This window comes from Gopherus flavomarginatus, chromosome 2, assembly GCF_025201925.1.
Source record: "Gopherus flavomarginatus isolate rGopFla2 chromosome 2, rGopFla2.mat.asm, whole genome shotgun sequence".
NCBI classification, from domain to species: Eukaryota; Metazoa; Chordata; order Testudines; family Testudinidae; genus Gopherus; species Gopherus flavomarginatus.
In genome coordinates this window covers 117,539,487-117,555,301 of record NC_066618.1, presented here as the reverse complement: position 1 = coordinate 117,555,301, position 15,815 = coordinate 117,539,487, and the positions used below count along the sequence as shown (strand labels likewise).

The 15,815-nt window shown below is 45.4% G+C and overlaps 2 protein-coding genes across 7 annotated transcripts in view; one reads left to right on the top strand and one right to left on the bottom strand.

Moving 5' to 3' along the window:
• Positions 1–10,583, bottom strand: part of TRIP13 (thyroid hormone receptor interactor 13) — a 35,812-nt gene extending 25,229 nt beyond the window's left edge. Inside the window, exons 1-3 of the mRNA XM_050938239.1 lie at positions 10,505–10,583; positions 7,036–7,138; positions 1,556–1,721 (exon numbers count right to left, since the gene is read on the bottom strand). Of these exons, the coding sequence (XP_050794196.1) occupies positions 1,556–1,721; positions 7,036–7,136 (267 nt within the window). The 5' untranslated portion in view covers positions 7,137–7,138; positions 10,505–10,583. The remainder of the gene's footprint in view (positions 1–1,555; positions 1,722–7,035; positions 7,139–10,504) is intronic.
• Positions 10,584–10,677: 94 nt separating this feature from the next.
• The window catches only part of BRD9 (bromodomain containing 9), a 64,936-nt gene continuing 59,798 nt past the window's right edge, over positions 10,678–15,815 (top strand). For all 6 annotated transcript variants that reach the window (XM_050938208.1, XM_050938206.1, XM_050938207.1 and 3 more), the window contains exon 1: positions 10,678–10,800. In XM_050938208.1, the coding sequence (XP_050794165.1) occupies positions 10,725–10,800 (76 nt within the window). In that variant the 5' untranslated portion in view covers positions 10,678–10,724. The remainder of the gene's footprint in view (positions 10,801–15,815) is intronic.

The following is a 15,815-nucleotide window of genomic DNA, read 5'->3' as shown; positions in this document are numbered from 1 at the left end:
GACACTTGGCGGGATGTCTGGGTATGGGAGGTCTGGATGCACAGGGGCTGGGCAGATGGGGGAGCAGCTCCCTGTACAGTGACCCCTCCCCTCCGCAGCTGAGGAGCAATAGGGCAGGAAGCAGGGGAGGAGGCTGAGGCTCCCAGAAGCAGGCCCTTGGTGGAGGAGTCAGGGGGCTCTGTGCAGGTGCATTCTGCCCACAGGTGCCACCCCCACAGCTCCAATTAGCCACGGTTCCCGGCCAATGGGAGCTGCGGGGCCAGCACTGGGGGTGGAGGTAGCGCATGGCACTTCCCTGATCGCCCCTGCTCCTAGGGGCCACAAGGACAAGCTGGTCGCTTCCAGGAGCTGCACAGAACTGATTGGACTTTTAACAGCTAGGCAACCCCAGCTTCCCCCCACAGAGGGACGAGCCGCCAATCGTGGCTCCAGCACCACAGGGGGACAAGGCTTAGGGCTTCTGGCTCACAGCACAGAGATTTGCCAGGGGCCGGATTACATGAAGCAGCAGACCAGATCAGGCCCAAGGGCTGTAGGGTCCCCACTCCTGACTTAAATATTAACTTTATACAGATGACATTTTAAAATGACTAAAGAGTGTTAAATAGAGGAGACTCCCTAAGCAGAGTGGTTGTCTCGTATGCTCCAGCAGGATGGTTAGATTCCTCGAAACATTTACACTACCTATTGTAATCATGAATAGTCTTGTTCATATACAGGTCTACTCTTTTGAATCCTCATCATATTTTAGCCTCAACAACATCCTATGACAATAAGTTATACAGGTTAAATATCTATTGCATAAAAAGTGTTTCCATTTACCAGTTTTAAATTTGGCAGCCTTTTAATTGTTAGTGTTCCACTGTTCTAACGTTATGTGACAGGGTAAATATAGTTTTGCCTATTGAAATCAGACACATTTTGTGTGTCACCTGAAGAATCATACTACTTTTCTGGTCAATTCATGAAAAAATCAGACACACAGAATTAAATTTGGAAAACAGGTTGTGAGTACTACATTTTTTACTACACCATTATTTTTACTACACCATATTTTCCCCATCTTTTTGCTCCAACAAAACAGTATTACATAGCAAAAGGGATACATTTGTTTAATTGAAAATATGACAGCTTGATACCGCATCACCAGAAGACGAACTAAAATTTGTGGTTTTCTGCTAGTATATCCCAATGCCTGTCTTTTGCCTGTTGATACACACCTCCTTTGTAAAAACTGCATACACACTTGTTTGCCTCATGGGGGAGAAGAAAATAAATAATTCTGGGAAATCTGTATCCATCTTTTGCGGTGCAGTGATTGCTGCTGTACTTGTTCCTGACTGAGATTTTACACATGCAAAACTACGATCATTTTGAAAGAAACAAAAATTAAACATACAATATCAGAAATAATTGACTCTGAGAATACAGGAGACTAAAGCTAAGAGCAACCTTAATTAAACGGATTACTATAATTTAATCTGATTTAACAGCAAGTTGATAACATTTTTCTATAAAAAGCGTATCCTTTTTATATTTACAAAGATGTGATTACCTGTCTTTCTTTCAGTTTTAGTTCCGTGTCCACAATAGACACAGACTGCACATTGTTGTTCAGAAAACCGTCATCAAACTCAGTCCATGTGTAATCACCAAAAACGATGTTATGTCTGTTTAGCAGCTTTAAGACACTCAGCCTGATATCTTCTTTCTTTGAGGTGCTAATAAGAGAGAAACAACATTATTTGTTAAACACCAGTGATATGCGTGGCAGCATGCAAGATTAATACACCTACAAAGAGCTTTTAAAAAAAGGTCTTTCCTCCAAAGGGCTTAGAAACAAAACATGGAAAATACTGACTTTTTCTAGAAGAAAAAGTGTTCTAATTAGGACTGTCAATTAATCTCAGTTAACTCACAAAATTAATCGTGATTAATTGTACTGTTAAACAATAGAATGTCAATGGAAATTTATTAAATATTTTCAGATGTTTTTCTACCTTTTCCAAATGTATTGATTTCTATTACAACAGAGAATGCCAAGTGTACACTCCTCACTTTATATTATTTTTATTACAAATATTTGCACTGTAAAAATGATAAAAGTAGTATTTTTCAGTTCACCTCATACAAATACTGTAGTGCAATCTCTTTATCATGAAAGTGCAACTTACAAATGTAGCTTTTTTCTGTTACATGACTGCTCTCAAAAACAAAACAATGTAAAACTTTAGAGCCTATAAGTCCACTCAGTCCTACTTCTTGTTCAGCCAATCACTAAGAAAAACAAGTTTGTTTACATTTATAGGAGATAATGTTGCCGGTTTCTTATTTACTACGTCACCTGAAAGTGAGAACAGGCATTCACATGGCACTTTTGTAGCCGGCATTGCAAGGTATTTACGTGCCAGATTGCTGAACATTCGTATGCCCCTTCATGCTTCGGCCATCATTCCAGAGGACATGCTTCCATGCTGAGGGCACTCATTAAAAAAAAAATCATTAATTAAATTTGTGACTGAACTCCTTTGGGCAGAGCTGTATATCTTTGGCTCTGTTTTACCCACATTCTGCTATAAATTTCATGTTATAGCAGTCTTGGATGATGACTCAGCACATTTGTTTAAGAACACTTTCACAGCAGATTTGACAAAACACAAAAGATACCAATGTGAGATTTCTAAAAATAGCTACAACATTCGATTCAAGGTTTAAAAATCAGAAGTGCCTTCCTTCCAAAATCTGAGAGGGATGAGGTATGGAGCATGCTTTCAGATGTCTTAAAAGAGTAACACTCCAATGCAGAAACTACGGAATCTGAACCACTAAAAAAGAAAATCAACCTTCTGCTGGTGGCATCGGACTCAGATAATGAAAATGAACATGTGTTGATTCGCTCCGCTTTGGATCGTTATCGAGCAGAACCCATCTTCAGCATGGACGCATGTCCTCTGGAATGGCCGTTGATGATGAAGGGACACATGAATTTTTAGCACATCTAGCACGTAAATATCTTGCAATGCTGGCTACAACAGTGCCATGCAAACGCCTGTTCTCACTTTCAGGAGACACCGTAAACAAGAAGCAGGCAGCATTATCTCCTGCAAATTGTAACCAAGTTTGTTTGTCTGAGTGGACTTGTAGGCTCTAAAATTTTACATTGTTTTATTTTTGAATGCCGTTTTTTTTGTATATAATTCTACATTTGTAAGTTCAATTTTCATGATAAAGAGACTGCACTACAGTACTTGTATTAGGTGAATTGAAAAATACTATTTCTTTTGTTTTTTACAGGGCAAATATTTGTAATCCAAAATAAATATAAAGTGAGCACTGTACACTTTGTATTCTGTGTTGTAATTGACATCAATATATTTGAAAATGTAGAAAACAGCCAAAAAGGTTTAATTGAGCAATTAATCAGGCAATTTTTTTTTACCGATCAATTAATTTTTTTAATTGCTTGACAGCACTAGTTCTAATACTTGCCAAAAATTAAGTTGTCAAAAAGTACTAGCAGAAGCTGCACTGTAACAGCTCGACATAAGAGTTACTCTTGGGGGAATTCTGTGCCAAAAAATTAAAAATTCTGCATATTTTGTCAAAATAACACTATATAATCACGCCAGTTTACATTATTTTGGCAATTTATTTCAAAATACCTTTCAGCAACTATGTTTGCAACAGTACATACACAAAAAAAATTCCTCCAGGAGTAGAGAGCTAAGTAAACCCTTATGACAACCCAGTTCCTGTTTCTCTGCCTCCACCTCCCAGAACCCCAGCAGGAGGCCAGGCCCACACCCCCTCTCCGCAAAGCCCAGCTGCAGGGCATCCCCAGCCCAGACACTCATCATTCCCCCCCCAGCTGTGCCTCCCCAGACCCCAGCTGTGCCCCCCTGCCCAGACACTTGCCGTTCCCCCCCAGAACCCAGCTGTGCCCCCCAGCCCAGACACTCACCATCGCCCCTTGCTGTGCCCATCCCAGACACTTGCCCTCCCCCCCAGATCCCAGCTGTGCCCACCAGTCCAGACACCTGCCCTCCCCCTTACACCCAAGCTGTGCCCCCTCCACCCCAGCCCAGACACTCGATATCCTCATCCCCCATCCAGCCCTGGAATCCACAGGGAGCAACAGCCTGAAGTTGGGTCCTGGGCTTGTATGGAGATTCCTGCATGCCACCTACTTCCTTCAAGATGTACTAAAAAACTGCAGCTGCCAGGGACCCTCTAGCTCCCCCCCTCCCCCCAGTCAGTGTCTTCTATTTGCAAGCTGTGCTCTGCCGGGTCCAGGGGTCCCTTATCAGTACCCATTGGGGAACCTCACGAGTTCTCTGCTGCCTCCTGCTGCTTCACAATGGTATAAAGGCCAGAGCACGTGCCCTCCTCCCCACAGTTCCTTCTTACTAGACAGACTCCAATATAGAGGGGAAGGAGGGTGGGTCATGGAATGGTCATACACAACACAACATATCTCAAAAAACATCAGCTACAGGTTAGTAACCATGTTTTCTTCTTCCAGTGAGTGCACACATCCATTCCACTTCAGGTGACTCATACGCAGTTTAGTCCAAAAGGTGGGATCACAGTTTACCCAAATAATGATGGAAGGACTACACACACATCAAAAACTGGCACTTTCTCTAGACTGTTAAAAAAAATAGCACCATGACATTCAAAAATATGTACTGATGACCAAGTTTAAGTTCTACAAATGTCCAGTATAGGTACTTTAGCTAGAAAAGCAGCAGAGGCTGCATGCGATCTTGTTGAATATCCTCGCTCCCTGCTTGTCAGAATTACACAGCCTACTGTAGCAAAAACACATACAGGAGGAAGTGCACAACAAAGTTCTTTGGGATGAGACTGGAAGGCCCTACATCCTGTGCACAGTTGCTACGAACAGTTGTGAAGACGACCTAAATGGGTTTAGTCTTATGCAAGTAAAATACAAATACTCCCCTAACATCTGTGTGGCATCTCTCTTCATCATTATGAGCAAGAGGGTTAGGAAAGAAGTTGATAAATACATTGCCTGATTGATGTGGAAATGAGAAGCCACTTTGGATGAAGGTGTAAGTATACCCTGTGCTTGTAAGAGGCTGTATATGATGGATCAGACACCAGGGGTCTCAATTCTCCTACTCTCCTTGCTAAGGTAATTGCCACAAAAAAGTTACCCTTCCTGAAAGATGCAGCAAAAAAACAGATAGCCAGAGGTTCAAAGGGTGGATCCATTAGCTTTGTTAATACCATATTTAAGTTCCTCTACTTGGGAATATAAACTTGGCCCAGACCCTTCAAAAACCTGAGTGAGGTAGGATTGGAGAAAAATGGACAAGTATCAAATGGAAGGTGGAAAGCAGAGTGAGCAGCCAGGTACACCCTGATAGACCAATTGGAAGACTTTGTTGTTTCAGATATAACAAATAGCCCAGCACATGTTATATTGGAGCCTGGACCAGACAAATACTTTTTTGTTGAGACCACAAAGAAAATAATTTCCACTTCACAGTAAGTATATCTAGAAGAATGTTTTCTGCTATTCAAGAGAATATCCCTTGAACAGACCTCCTCCAAAAGTATTAATGATGGAGGATCTTCACTGTATGGCTAAAAGCACACGGGTTGTGATGAACGAGTGCCCATTGTCTTGTGAGATCAAGTCTGGTTCTAGAGCCCTGCCTGAGAGAATCAGCAGAGTGGAAAATCAATGGTGGTGAGGCCATGCCAGTGCTATGAGGATCATGCAAGCATGACCCTGTTTGCTTTTTAACAACACTCTGGTTAGGAGCAGAACCAGAGAGAATGCATACATGAGATTATCTTCCCAGGACAAAAGGAAAGCATCCGCCAGAGACCCTGACTATGACCTGCACATGAAAAATTGAGGACAATTCCTGTTGTGTCGAGTTGCAAACAGGTTTATGTGGTGAACCCCACAGGCTTGAAAAATAAGTCATACATTAATTCTTCAACATTGAATAAAAAATTCTTCAAAAACCAGTGCAAAGAGACTAAGATAATGTATTGCTTGTACATACAAACGACTGATTTCATGTCCTTTATAAACATACTCAGGTGATGTCTCCCTTGTAGACAGTACATTTTCACTGATTTAAAAAAAAATTACAAAAATTCAGAACTATTACGGGAATACAGATGTCTGTTTCCAGAAATTATCTTGCCCAACACATCTTACTCCTTTAATTTAATAATCTAATGACTCATTCAACCCATTTTATTTAAAAGGAAAATAACCTTAATTTGCCTATACAAGAAAAAATAAAAGTTGTAAAAATTGGAATACCAAAGCCCAAACACTTGGTTTCAAAAAACATTCAAAGTTATTAAGCAACAATGTTCTGTCACATAACTTTTAAGTCCAAAGAACTTAAAAGCTAGGAAACGAATAGTTATACACTGCATAAATCTTGTATGAACCATACATATTATTTGGCAACATAGTTCTATTTCAACACAACAAAACTAACTCTGACCCAAAATAAATACACAATCATATCTAATCTAAAAAAATAAACAACCTTCTTCCAGAAAAAAGCCATCAAATTATATATGAACACTTTAAGACAATGAGCCTCACATGTAAGTTTACATATATGCAATTTTACCACTCTGACATCATGATTTTTGTTATTAGATATGTATATTATTCCCATGAAAAAAGTTACATCCTTAATAGTTGATATTTAGCAGTTGATAGCAATAATGTCAATATTCAGATAGTAATATTAAGATAAAAATATATTAAATAAAATCCAAGGTCAAAGTTAAGTTTGTGGAATGGACATTTCTTGAAAAGAATAAGAAGTTTAGTATATGGGTAGTGCAAGTTTTCTTTTTCCCTTTAGTGAATTGGTTTCCTTGGTGGTGGGATAGGTAAAAGCACACTTATTTAACCACCTTTACTAGTTTTTGAAATGAAGCTTGTGTTTTGGAAAACCTACTAAGTTCTTGTGAGGTATGTTAGGCTTCATTCATATACCTCTGAAATGGTCACAATATAAAACAAACCTGTTTGATTTCTGATGAACTTCTACATGTATCTGCACAGAATCACACACATTTGGAAGTGCCTGTTTTAAATCACCAGCTGCCTCATCCATTTTATTCATTCCTAAAAAGAAAATATACAATAGTGTTTACTAAAAAAGTGCCTCTAATGGCCTTGACTTTGAAGAGTTGTTAAAATATCAGATAAAGCATTTGTCCCATTCTAATAATAATTAGGCCAAATTAATATTTATGGAATGTCCGTGGGAATGTGGATCTGTGGCTATTATACTTTCTAGAGGAAAGGGCTGTTTATCATAAATTGAAAAAAAGTGATGGAAAGATTAAAACAACACAAAGGTCTGGTAACATAACAGTTCAAGCAGTTTTCAGAGGGGTAACAGTTCAAGCAGCAATACTCAAATTCAGGCAAACATCTACAAACTTCTATACCACAGTCCACAACTCTACATGCTTTACATTAGCTTTCAGCAATTTACATCTACAAATTGCTCTATAAACTCATTCTTCTGCATTAATTTAGATGAAATATATGGGTTAAAGATATTAGCATAACCCAGTCACTGTCCAACATTAAACAGTGTTAAACAGGGCTCAGGAAACAGACACCTCAGCCTGCTCAGTACCATGGCAAACACACTGTTAACATTCTTTTAACCTTTTATTAAAGAAAGAAAAAAACAGTTAAAGCATTTGAAATGTAAAATATTAAGTGAGGGTTTCATATTTAACAATTTTTTTTTTCTCTTTCCCTTTATTTGGAGGGGAATTTTAGAAGGAAAACTACCATTGTTTGAGAGTCTTGTATGCTGGTATTAAAAAAAAATGGTAACAACTGTCCTATTAGGGAAGAGTAAAGAAGTCAGTTGAGATGGGCTGGAGCTTTTGTTAAAGTCTGATCGTGTTTCATCCCTGGTGGTGTTTGGGATTCAGTTTCAATCAGCACAGATTGACGTCATCTGGTTTCTCTCTTTGGCCCAGTCTAGCCAGGACATTTCTCAGGATTAGGATGAAGGTCTGGGGTCCCAGGAGATAGTGGGTATGCAGCCATAGGCACCAACTTCCCCTCTTTGCTGTGGATGCTCGACCCCCACCCCGTTCCCCTAGCTCTGCCCCAGCCCTGGCTCTTCCCTGCCCCCATTCCAATCCCTTCCCCAAATCCCTGACCCAGCCCCACCTCCTCCCAGATCGTGCCACATTCCCACTCCTCCTCCTCCCTCCGGTTGCATGCTAACACCGCCAAACAGCTGTTTGCCAGCTGCCGGGCAGGAAAGGCTGGGAGGTAGGTGGAGGAGCGGGGGTGCGGTGCACTCAGGGAAGGGGAAGGAGGTGGGAAAGGGGGGTGAGGGGAGCTTGGCTGCCAGTGGGTGCAGAGCACTCACTAATTTTTCCCCATGGATGCTCCAGCCCTGGAGCACCCATGGAGTCGGCGCCTATGGATGCAGCCAAGATGGTGAAGCTTGCTACCGTAGCCTGTCTCTCCTCCCCCTGAAGTCTCTTTCTTTAAGGACTCAAAAAGAGAGTGGTGGGTGAAACAGTCCATCCTCTCATTATTTTGTCCACCAGTTAGAACCAGTTCACCCAGCAGTTGTGGCTGAAGCATACAATGACTGTGCTTCTACTGAGAGCATCACAACATGTCCCTACCTAGTCCAACTATAGCATCTGGCAAGACGACAACTGAGAACAGTACTGAGAATACATCTACACTGCTGTTTAAAACTCACAGCAGTGAACGTCAGAGCCCAAGTCTACAGCCTGTACACTTGTGCTCAGGCTAAAAACAGCAGTGTAGATATTCAGGCTCTGACCGGAGTTTGGCTTCCTTGGTCTATACCTGTAGATGTGCTTCCGAAGGTTTTAAAACGCAGCATAGACTCATCCAGTGAGACTGAATCAACGCAGGGTTGGACTCTTCTGTGCTTCACAAATAAGACACTAGATCAGGGATGGGCAAACTTTTTGGGCCAAGGGCCACATCTGGGTGCAGAAATTGTATGCAGGGCCAAGGCAGAGGGTTTGGGTGCAGGAGGGAGTGCGGGGTGTGGGAGGGGGTGCAGTGTGCAGGAAGGGGCTTAGGGCAAGGGATTGGGGCAGAGGAGGGATGCGGAGTGTATAAGGGGGCTTGGAAGGGGGTTGGGGTGCAGGAGGGAGCTTAGGGCAGGCAGTTGGGGTGCAGAAGGAGTGTGGGGTGTGGCAGGGGGCTGGTGTGTACAGGGGTGTAGGGTGCAGCAGAGGGCTCAAAGCAGGGGGTTGGGGTTTACAAGGGGGCTCAGGGCAGGGAGTCGGGGTGCGAGGTGTAGGGAGGGGGCTCAGGACAGGGAGTTAGGGGGCAGAAGGGGTTTAGGCTCCAGCCCAGCACCGCTTACCTAAAGCAGCTCTGGGGTGGCAGTGGCACCTGCAAGCCAGCCCTGTCCCCAGCCCTGCTCCAGGAAGCACTGCGGCCCCTGGGACACGGGGGGAAGGGAGGACTCCACATGTGCTACCCTTGCCATACCTCCAGGTACCTCCCCAGAAGCTCCCATTGGCCTTGGGGCAGCATGGACGTGGTGCCAGCTGCTCCTGAGAGTGACATGGGGGCTGTGGTGCCACTGGGCCAGGGCCAGCATAACCACTAGGCGAACTAGACAGCCATCTACAGCACTCTGAACCCCAGACCGGCAGAAGCCTCAGCGGCAGCCGGGACCCACAGCCTGTCATTAAAAAAAAAATCAGCACGCAGGCTGTAGGTTGAGGACCCCTGTTCTAGGGTATACTGTATGTTCCATAGTTTATGGTCATTTTCACTATGTGATTTTCCTCTTACACACTGATCTTAGAACCAGCCCCAAGATGTAACTCCACTGTATTCATTTATGAAAGTTTATAATAAGCAATGCTCTGTGCTGGGGGCAGGGGAGGGGGAAAGGTGGAAGTTTCGTCTAGGGCACAAAATATCCTTGCACTGGCCCTGCACAGGGGGCAAGCCCGTGGGCTGGATCCAAATCCCTGAGGGGCTGGATCTGGCTCATGGGCCATAGTTTGCCCTCCCCCTACTTTATAGCCCTAGACACAGTCATCTATTATTTAATCGCGTTAGCTTCTCTATCGGACCTTCAGGGCGAGGCGGTTAGGCCCCTACCCGGCAGGGAACGTCGGGCTGACCCGACCGGGCACCACCGCGTGCGAACACGATGTTCTGTCTACACCCGGCCGCCCCAGGGCCTGCGCGGATGCGGCTCGGGTGCAGAGGGCACAGGCGGACCCCAGAGACACCGCACGGGCCGCTGTAGGGACGGGCCGGGCTGCGCTGCTCGGCGCTCACCCCTGGCCCGCGCTGCCAGGGGGGCTCCGGGCCGCTCGGCTCCAGGGAGCCCGTCTGAGCCCCAGCGCGGATCGTGCCCCGCAGCCGGAACCGGAGCCCTCAGCCCATCCCGCGCCGCCCGCTCCCCCAGTGTAGCGTGACGCGACGTGACGTAACGTAACGTACCGCTCCGCGCGCCGCGGGAAGGAGCGGGGCTGGGCTGGGCTCGCGCACGGGAAGTAGCTGCCGTCGCTACTTTTGGAAAAACGCGGGGAAGGGAACCCCGCCTCCTGCCCCGGAAGTTCATGCTCCCAGTCGACCCCTTATCCGGAAGTGCATCCCCCGACTCGCTTCCGGTGGGGCTCGAGTGGCGACGGTGGCTGTTTCCGGCCGCGGCGGGGCCGCCATGGGCAAGAAGCACAAGAAGCACAAGACGGAGAAGGCGGAATGGCGCTCGGCCGCCGCGCCCCCCACCTACAGCGGTGAGTGCCGGCGGCAGGGAGCGCGGGGCCCTTCGCTGCCTGCTCAGCCCGCGGGCGGCGCCGCTCGCTCGGCGTATTCGGCCCCGGTTGTAGCTGCCAGCGGGGGACTCGCGACGCCTGTTTTATAGCGGGGGGCGCTGAGACCCGGGCCGGCGCCGCGGGGGGGCGCCCCCGCCTTGCTGCCCTCCCGGGAGCGCTGGTGTCCCTCCCGCGGCCTGAGCGGAGTGTGGTGCTGTCGCGCTCCCCGCGCTGCGCGGAGTCTGGGCCTGCTCGCCGGGCCGGTTCCCATCTGAAAATAGACGGGCAGGAATCGGCCAAATGAAGAGCAGCAACTAACGTGCGGGGCTGGAGACCCCAGTGCTAGTACCGAGCCCAGCTCACGCGTCAGGCTGCGGAGTGTCGCTTTGATCCCTGATACTGTATCTTCGCAGTGCGCTAGGGAGAGCCCCGCAAGGCCCTGTGGAGTCAGCGGGGCTCTGCTAGGGACCCTGGCAGAGCCTAGCACCACATTCACGCACTCCTTGGAGACGGGTTTCCGAGCGGGAGCCCTGTTAGTCTGTATGAGCAAGTGTCCCTGCCATCTCTCCTCACCTGCCTTCTCTTTCTAACATCCTTGGTTCAGCACAAACACTGCGAAGTGTCAAGAGTTAGACTCAGGACTCACAGTTTGTCAGACCACTCTGTTTTATTAACACAGCGTTCTGCTAATGACACCCAGATAATGTGAGCACCATGCAAGACACAAACTATCTTATTTATACAGATAAAAGGGCGAGCACGTAACAAAGGAAGCAGAATCTGAAAAGTTTACCTGGGCTAGGCATGCATATCCTATTTCCTTACTAACTATTACTGATCTTCTGTTAATGTTTTGCCATTAGCACCCTTGTTTATGCCTAATGTTTCTTTTCCTGGCACCTGTATTTCAACATTTCTTATTTCTGCTCAAAGGTACATACAACATTTCTTTAATTCATTCTACTTTCACAGAAGTAAAGTTTTCGTGTATTCAGGTGCTATCACAGTTTCCTTCTATGTTCAGTGCACATACGTAACTCTTCAGGGAGCCAATGAGTTAGGTGCATCTGTGAAAGAAAGTTTCCCATACAATATTTGAACCGTTGTATTTAAAAAAACAGATGCACTAATTGCTGATAGAGCCTGAAGAAAAAAAAGAGAGCTTGATTTAAATCAGAGCAGTTTAAATCACCGATTTTAATCATGATTTAAATCAGCAAGTAGGAAACCTTAGTTTACATCATCTGTCTTAACTGTGTTATTGCATTTTAACTTTAGTTGTTTTTCTAAAGAAATGTTGATTCTCATGGGTTGGTAATAATTAAAATGTTGATTTACAGCTAAAGATAGCTCTGTGCTAAAATTGGTACTTCATTTTGCTAGCTCAGACAGCATGCTACATCTGTACATATTTAAGCAATTATATAGGTTAACATACATTTAATCTGATTCTTATTTTTTTCATTTTTTCAATTAGAAAATGATGAATTGCATTTATTTACTAAATTAATTTTGTACTTGTGATTTGTGATGAGCTGTACTGGGATGTATATTGGAATTAATTTTAAAATGCGCAAAAAAGCAGCATCTTATTTTTTTAATTTAAAAATTGTCTTCAGTGTGCTGATTGTATCAGAATTTTTTTATTAAAGAATGTTTTGCATTTAAGACTGATTTATTAAACAAAGGAAGTAATTAGTAAATTGAGCTGGTTGTGTCTGGTCACTGTGTTCTTCAAGATTTTAGAAGTAAGACCTGGTCTACAGGAAAAAAATTAGGTCGGTTTGACTAATCAGTCCAGGGGTGTGAAAAATCTACATGTAGACAGAAAGTCCCCATGTAGACGGTGCTAGGGAATGCAATAATTCTTCTTTCAGAGTAGTAGCCGTGTTAGTCTGTATCCGCAAAAAGAACAAGAGTACTTGTGGCATCTTAGAGACTAACAAATATTTCATGCTGAAATAAATTTGTTAGTCTCTAAGGTGCCACAAGTACTCCTCCTGTTCTTTTTGCGAATAATTCTTCTGTCAACCTAGCTACCTCCTCTTGGGGAGGTGGATTACCTACATTGATAGTAGAACCCTCCCATCTGCTTAGGTAGTGTCTATATTTAAATGCTACAGTGGCGTAGCAGCGTTTTAAGTGTAGACAAGCCCTAGTAGTTCTTATCACACTGAGAACTTGTCTACGCTACTGCATTTTGTTGACAAAACTTATGTGGACACCTAAAAGTCAACAAAACAAAAATTTCCAAAGTGTGTTCACACTTGTTCCCTCTGTCGACAGATCATGTCCACATCGAGGACACCATCATCAACAGGGTGAGCAATGCACTGTGGGTATGTATCCCACAGTGCAGCGTTGTGGGAAGGAAGAGCTGATCACTGTGCATCTTGGGATTCTTTCCAAGTTCTCCCACAGCCCCCTCATCTGCCAAGAGCAGTAGCATGAGTAGCTCTGTGAGCTCTCCACGTTAAGGAATGGCAAAGCAGCACAGCAGTCTGTCCCCCTGCTGCTGTGTTTCTAGTGTAGGGCAGAACAGGATAATTCCCCAAGGGTTGAAAGGGAGGTGGGAGGGGAGATGCCTGCAGGGCAGCAGAGATCAAAACACTGAGCAGAGCAATCAGGGCGGGCATTGTGGGATACTGGCGGAAGCCAGTTCTGTTGACAAACAATCAGCAATATCTACACTGCCTCTTAGTCCACAATAAAAGGAAGGGAAAAGACAAAAGTCTCTCCTGGGGTGGTAGTTTTTTGTTGCCAAAACTGGGTGTTTTTCGTGACAGAATTCCCATTGTTGTGTGTACGCTCTTGCTGTTTTGTCACCAAAAGACAATTTTTGGTGACAAAACTTGGTAGCTAGACAAGACCTTAGCTTTTTTTCATAGACTGGGGGAAGAAAACAAGCTTTCCTCCTTTTTCAGTTCCCAACTAGTTTCTCAAGTTTGAGTGAACTAGTCATTTAACTGAACTAGTTGAATAAACTGAAAGAAAAATATTCTCTTGGCACCTGCAAAAAAAGATATTTGCTGTCAAAAGCTGGTTTAGCACTTCAGCAAACTCTGGTTCTAGGTACTTAGCTAATCACTTTCAGCAGTTCAGGGTACGTCTACACTACAGTATAATTTCGAATTAACTTAAACCGGTTTTATAAAACAGATGTTATAAAGTCGATTTTATGCGTCCACACTAGGCACATTAATTCAGCGGTGTGCGTCCATGGTCTAGGCTACCATCGATTTCCGGAGCGTTGCACTGTGGTTAGCTATCCTGTAGCTATCCCATAGTTCCTGCAGTCTTCCCTGACCCTTGGAATTCTGGGTTACTACTCCAGTGCCTGATGGGGCAAAAATCATTGTTGCGGGTGGTTCTGGGTACAGCCTCACCCCTCCCTTCCTGAAAGCAGCAGACAGCCATTTCGCGCCTTTTTTACTGGGTGAACTGAGCAAACGCCATAGCACAGCAAGCATGGACCCTGCTCAGCTCAGTAGCGCGATCGTGGATGTTGTAAACACCTCACGCATTCTCGTGCTGTCTATGGTGAACCATGAACTGCAAACGCAGGAGAGGAGGAGGCAGCTACGGCAGCGCGGCGACGAGAGTGATGAGGACATGGACACTGATTTCTCCCTAACCGCTGGCCCCCGCGCTTTGGAGCTCCTGATGGTAATGGGAGAGGTTCTACCCATTGAACGCTGATTTTGGGCCCGGGAAACAAGCACAGACTGGTGGGACCGCATGGTTTTGCAGGTGTGGGATGATTCGCAGTGGCTGCGGAACTTTCGCATGCATAAGAGCACTTTCATGGAACTTTGTGACTTGCTTTCCCTTGCCCTGAAACGCCATAATACCAGGATGAGAGCAGCCCTCACAGTGGAGAAGCGAGTGGCAATAGCCCTCTGGAAACTTGCAACGCCAGACAGCTACCAGTCAGTCGAGAATCAGTTTGGAGTGGGAAAATCTACTGTAGCGGCTGCTGTGTTGCAAGTAGCCAAAGCAATCATTAAGCTGCTGCTATGAAAGGTTGTGACTCTGGGAAACGTGCAGCTCATAGTGGATGGCTTTGCTGCAATGAGATTCCCTAACTGTAGGGGGGCGATAGATGGAACCCATATCCCTATCTTCGCACTGGAGCACCAGGGCACCCAGTACATAAACCGCAAGGGTTACTTTTCAATGGTGCTGCAAGCACTGGTGGATCACAAGGCGCGTTTCACCAACATCCACGTGGGATGGCCAGGAAGGGTTCATGACGCTCGCATCTTCAGAAGCACTGCTCTGTTTCATTGAATCATAGAATCATAGACTATTAGGGTTGGAAGGGACCTCAGGAGGTCATCTAGTCCAACCCCCTGCTCCAAGCAGGACCAATCCCCAGATTTTTACCTCAGTTCCCTTAATGGCCCCCTCAGGGATTGAACTCACAACCCTGGGTTTAGTAAGCCAATGCTCAAACCCCTGAGCTATCCCTCCCCCCAGTTTAAACAGCTGCAGCAAGGTACTTACTTCCTGGACCAGAAAATAACAGCTGGGGATGTTGAAATGCCTGTAGTTATCCTGGGGGACCCAGCCTACCCCTTGATGCCATGGCTCATGAAGCCATACACAGGCAGCCTCGACAGTGGTCAGGAGCTGTTCAGCAACAGGCTGAGCAAGTGCAGAATGGTGGTAGAATGTGCATTTGGCTGTTTAAAAGCCCGCTGGAGAACATTACTCACTCGCTCAGACCTCAGCCAAACCAATGTCCCCTTTGTTATTGCTGCTTGCTGTGTGCTCCACAATCTCTGTGAAAGTAAGGGGGAGACCTTTATGGTGGGGTGGGAGGCTGAGGCAAATCACCTGGCCGCTGATTACGCGCAGCCAGACACCAGGGCGATTAGAAGAGCTCAGCAGGAAGCGGTGCGCATCAGAGAAGCCTTGAAAACGAGTTTCATCACGGGCCAGGGTACGATGTGACTGTTGTGTTTTTCCCCTTAATGAACCTCCCCCCCTTTATT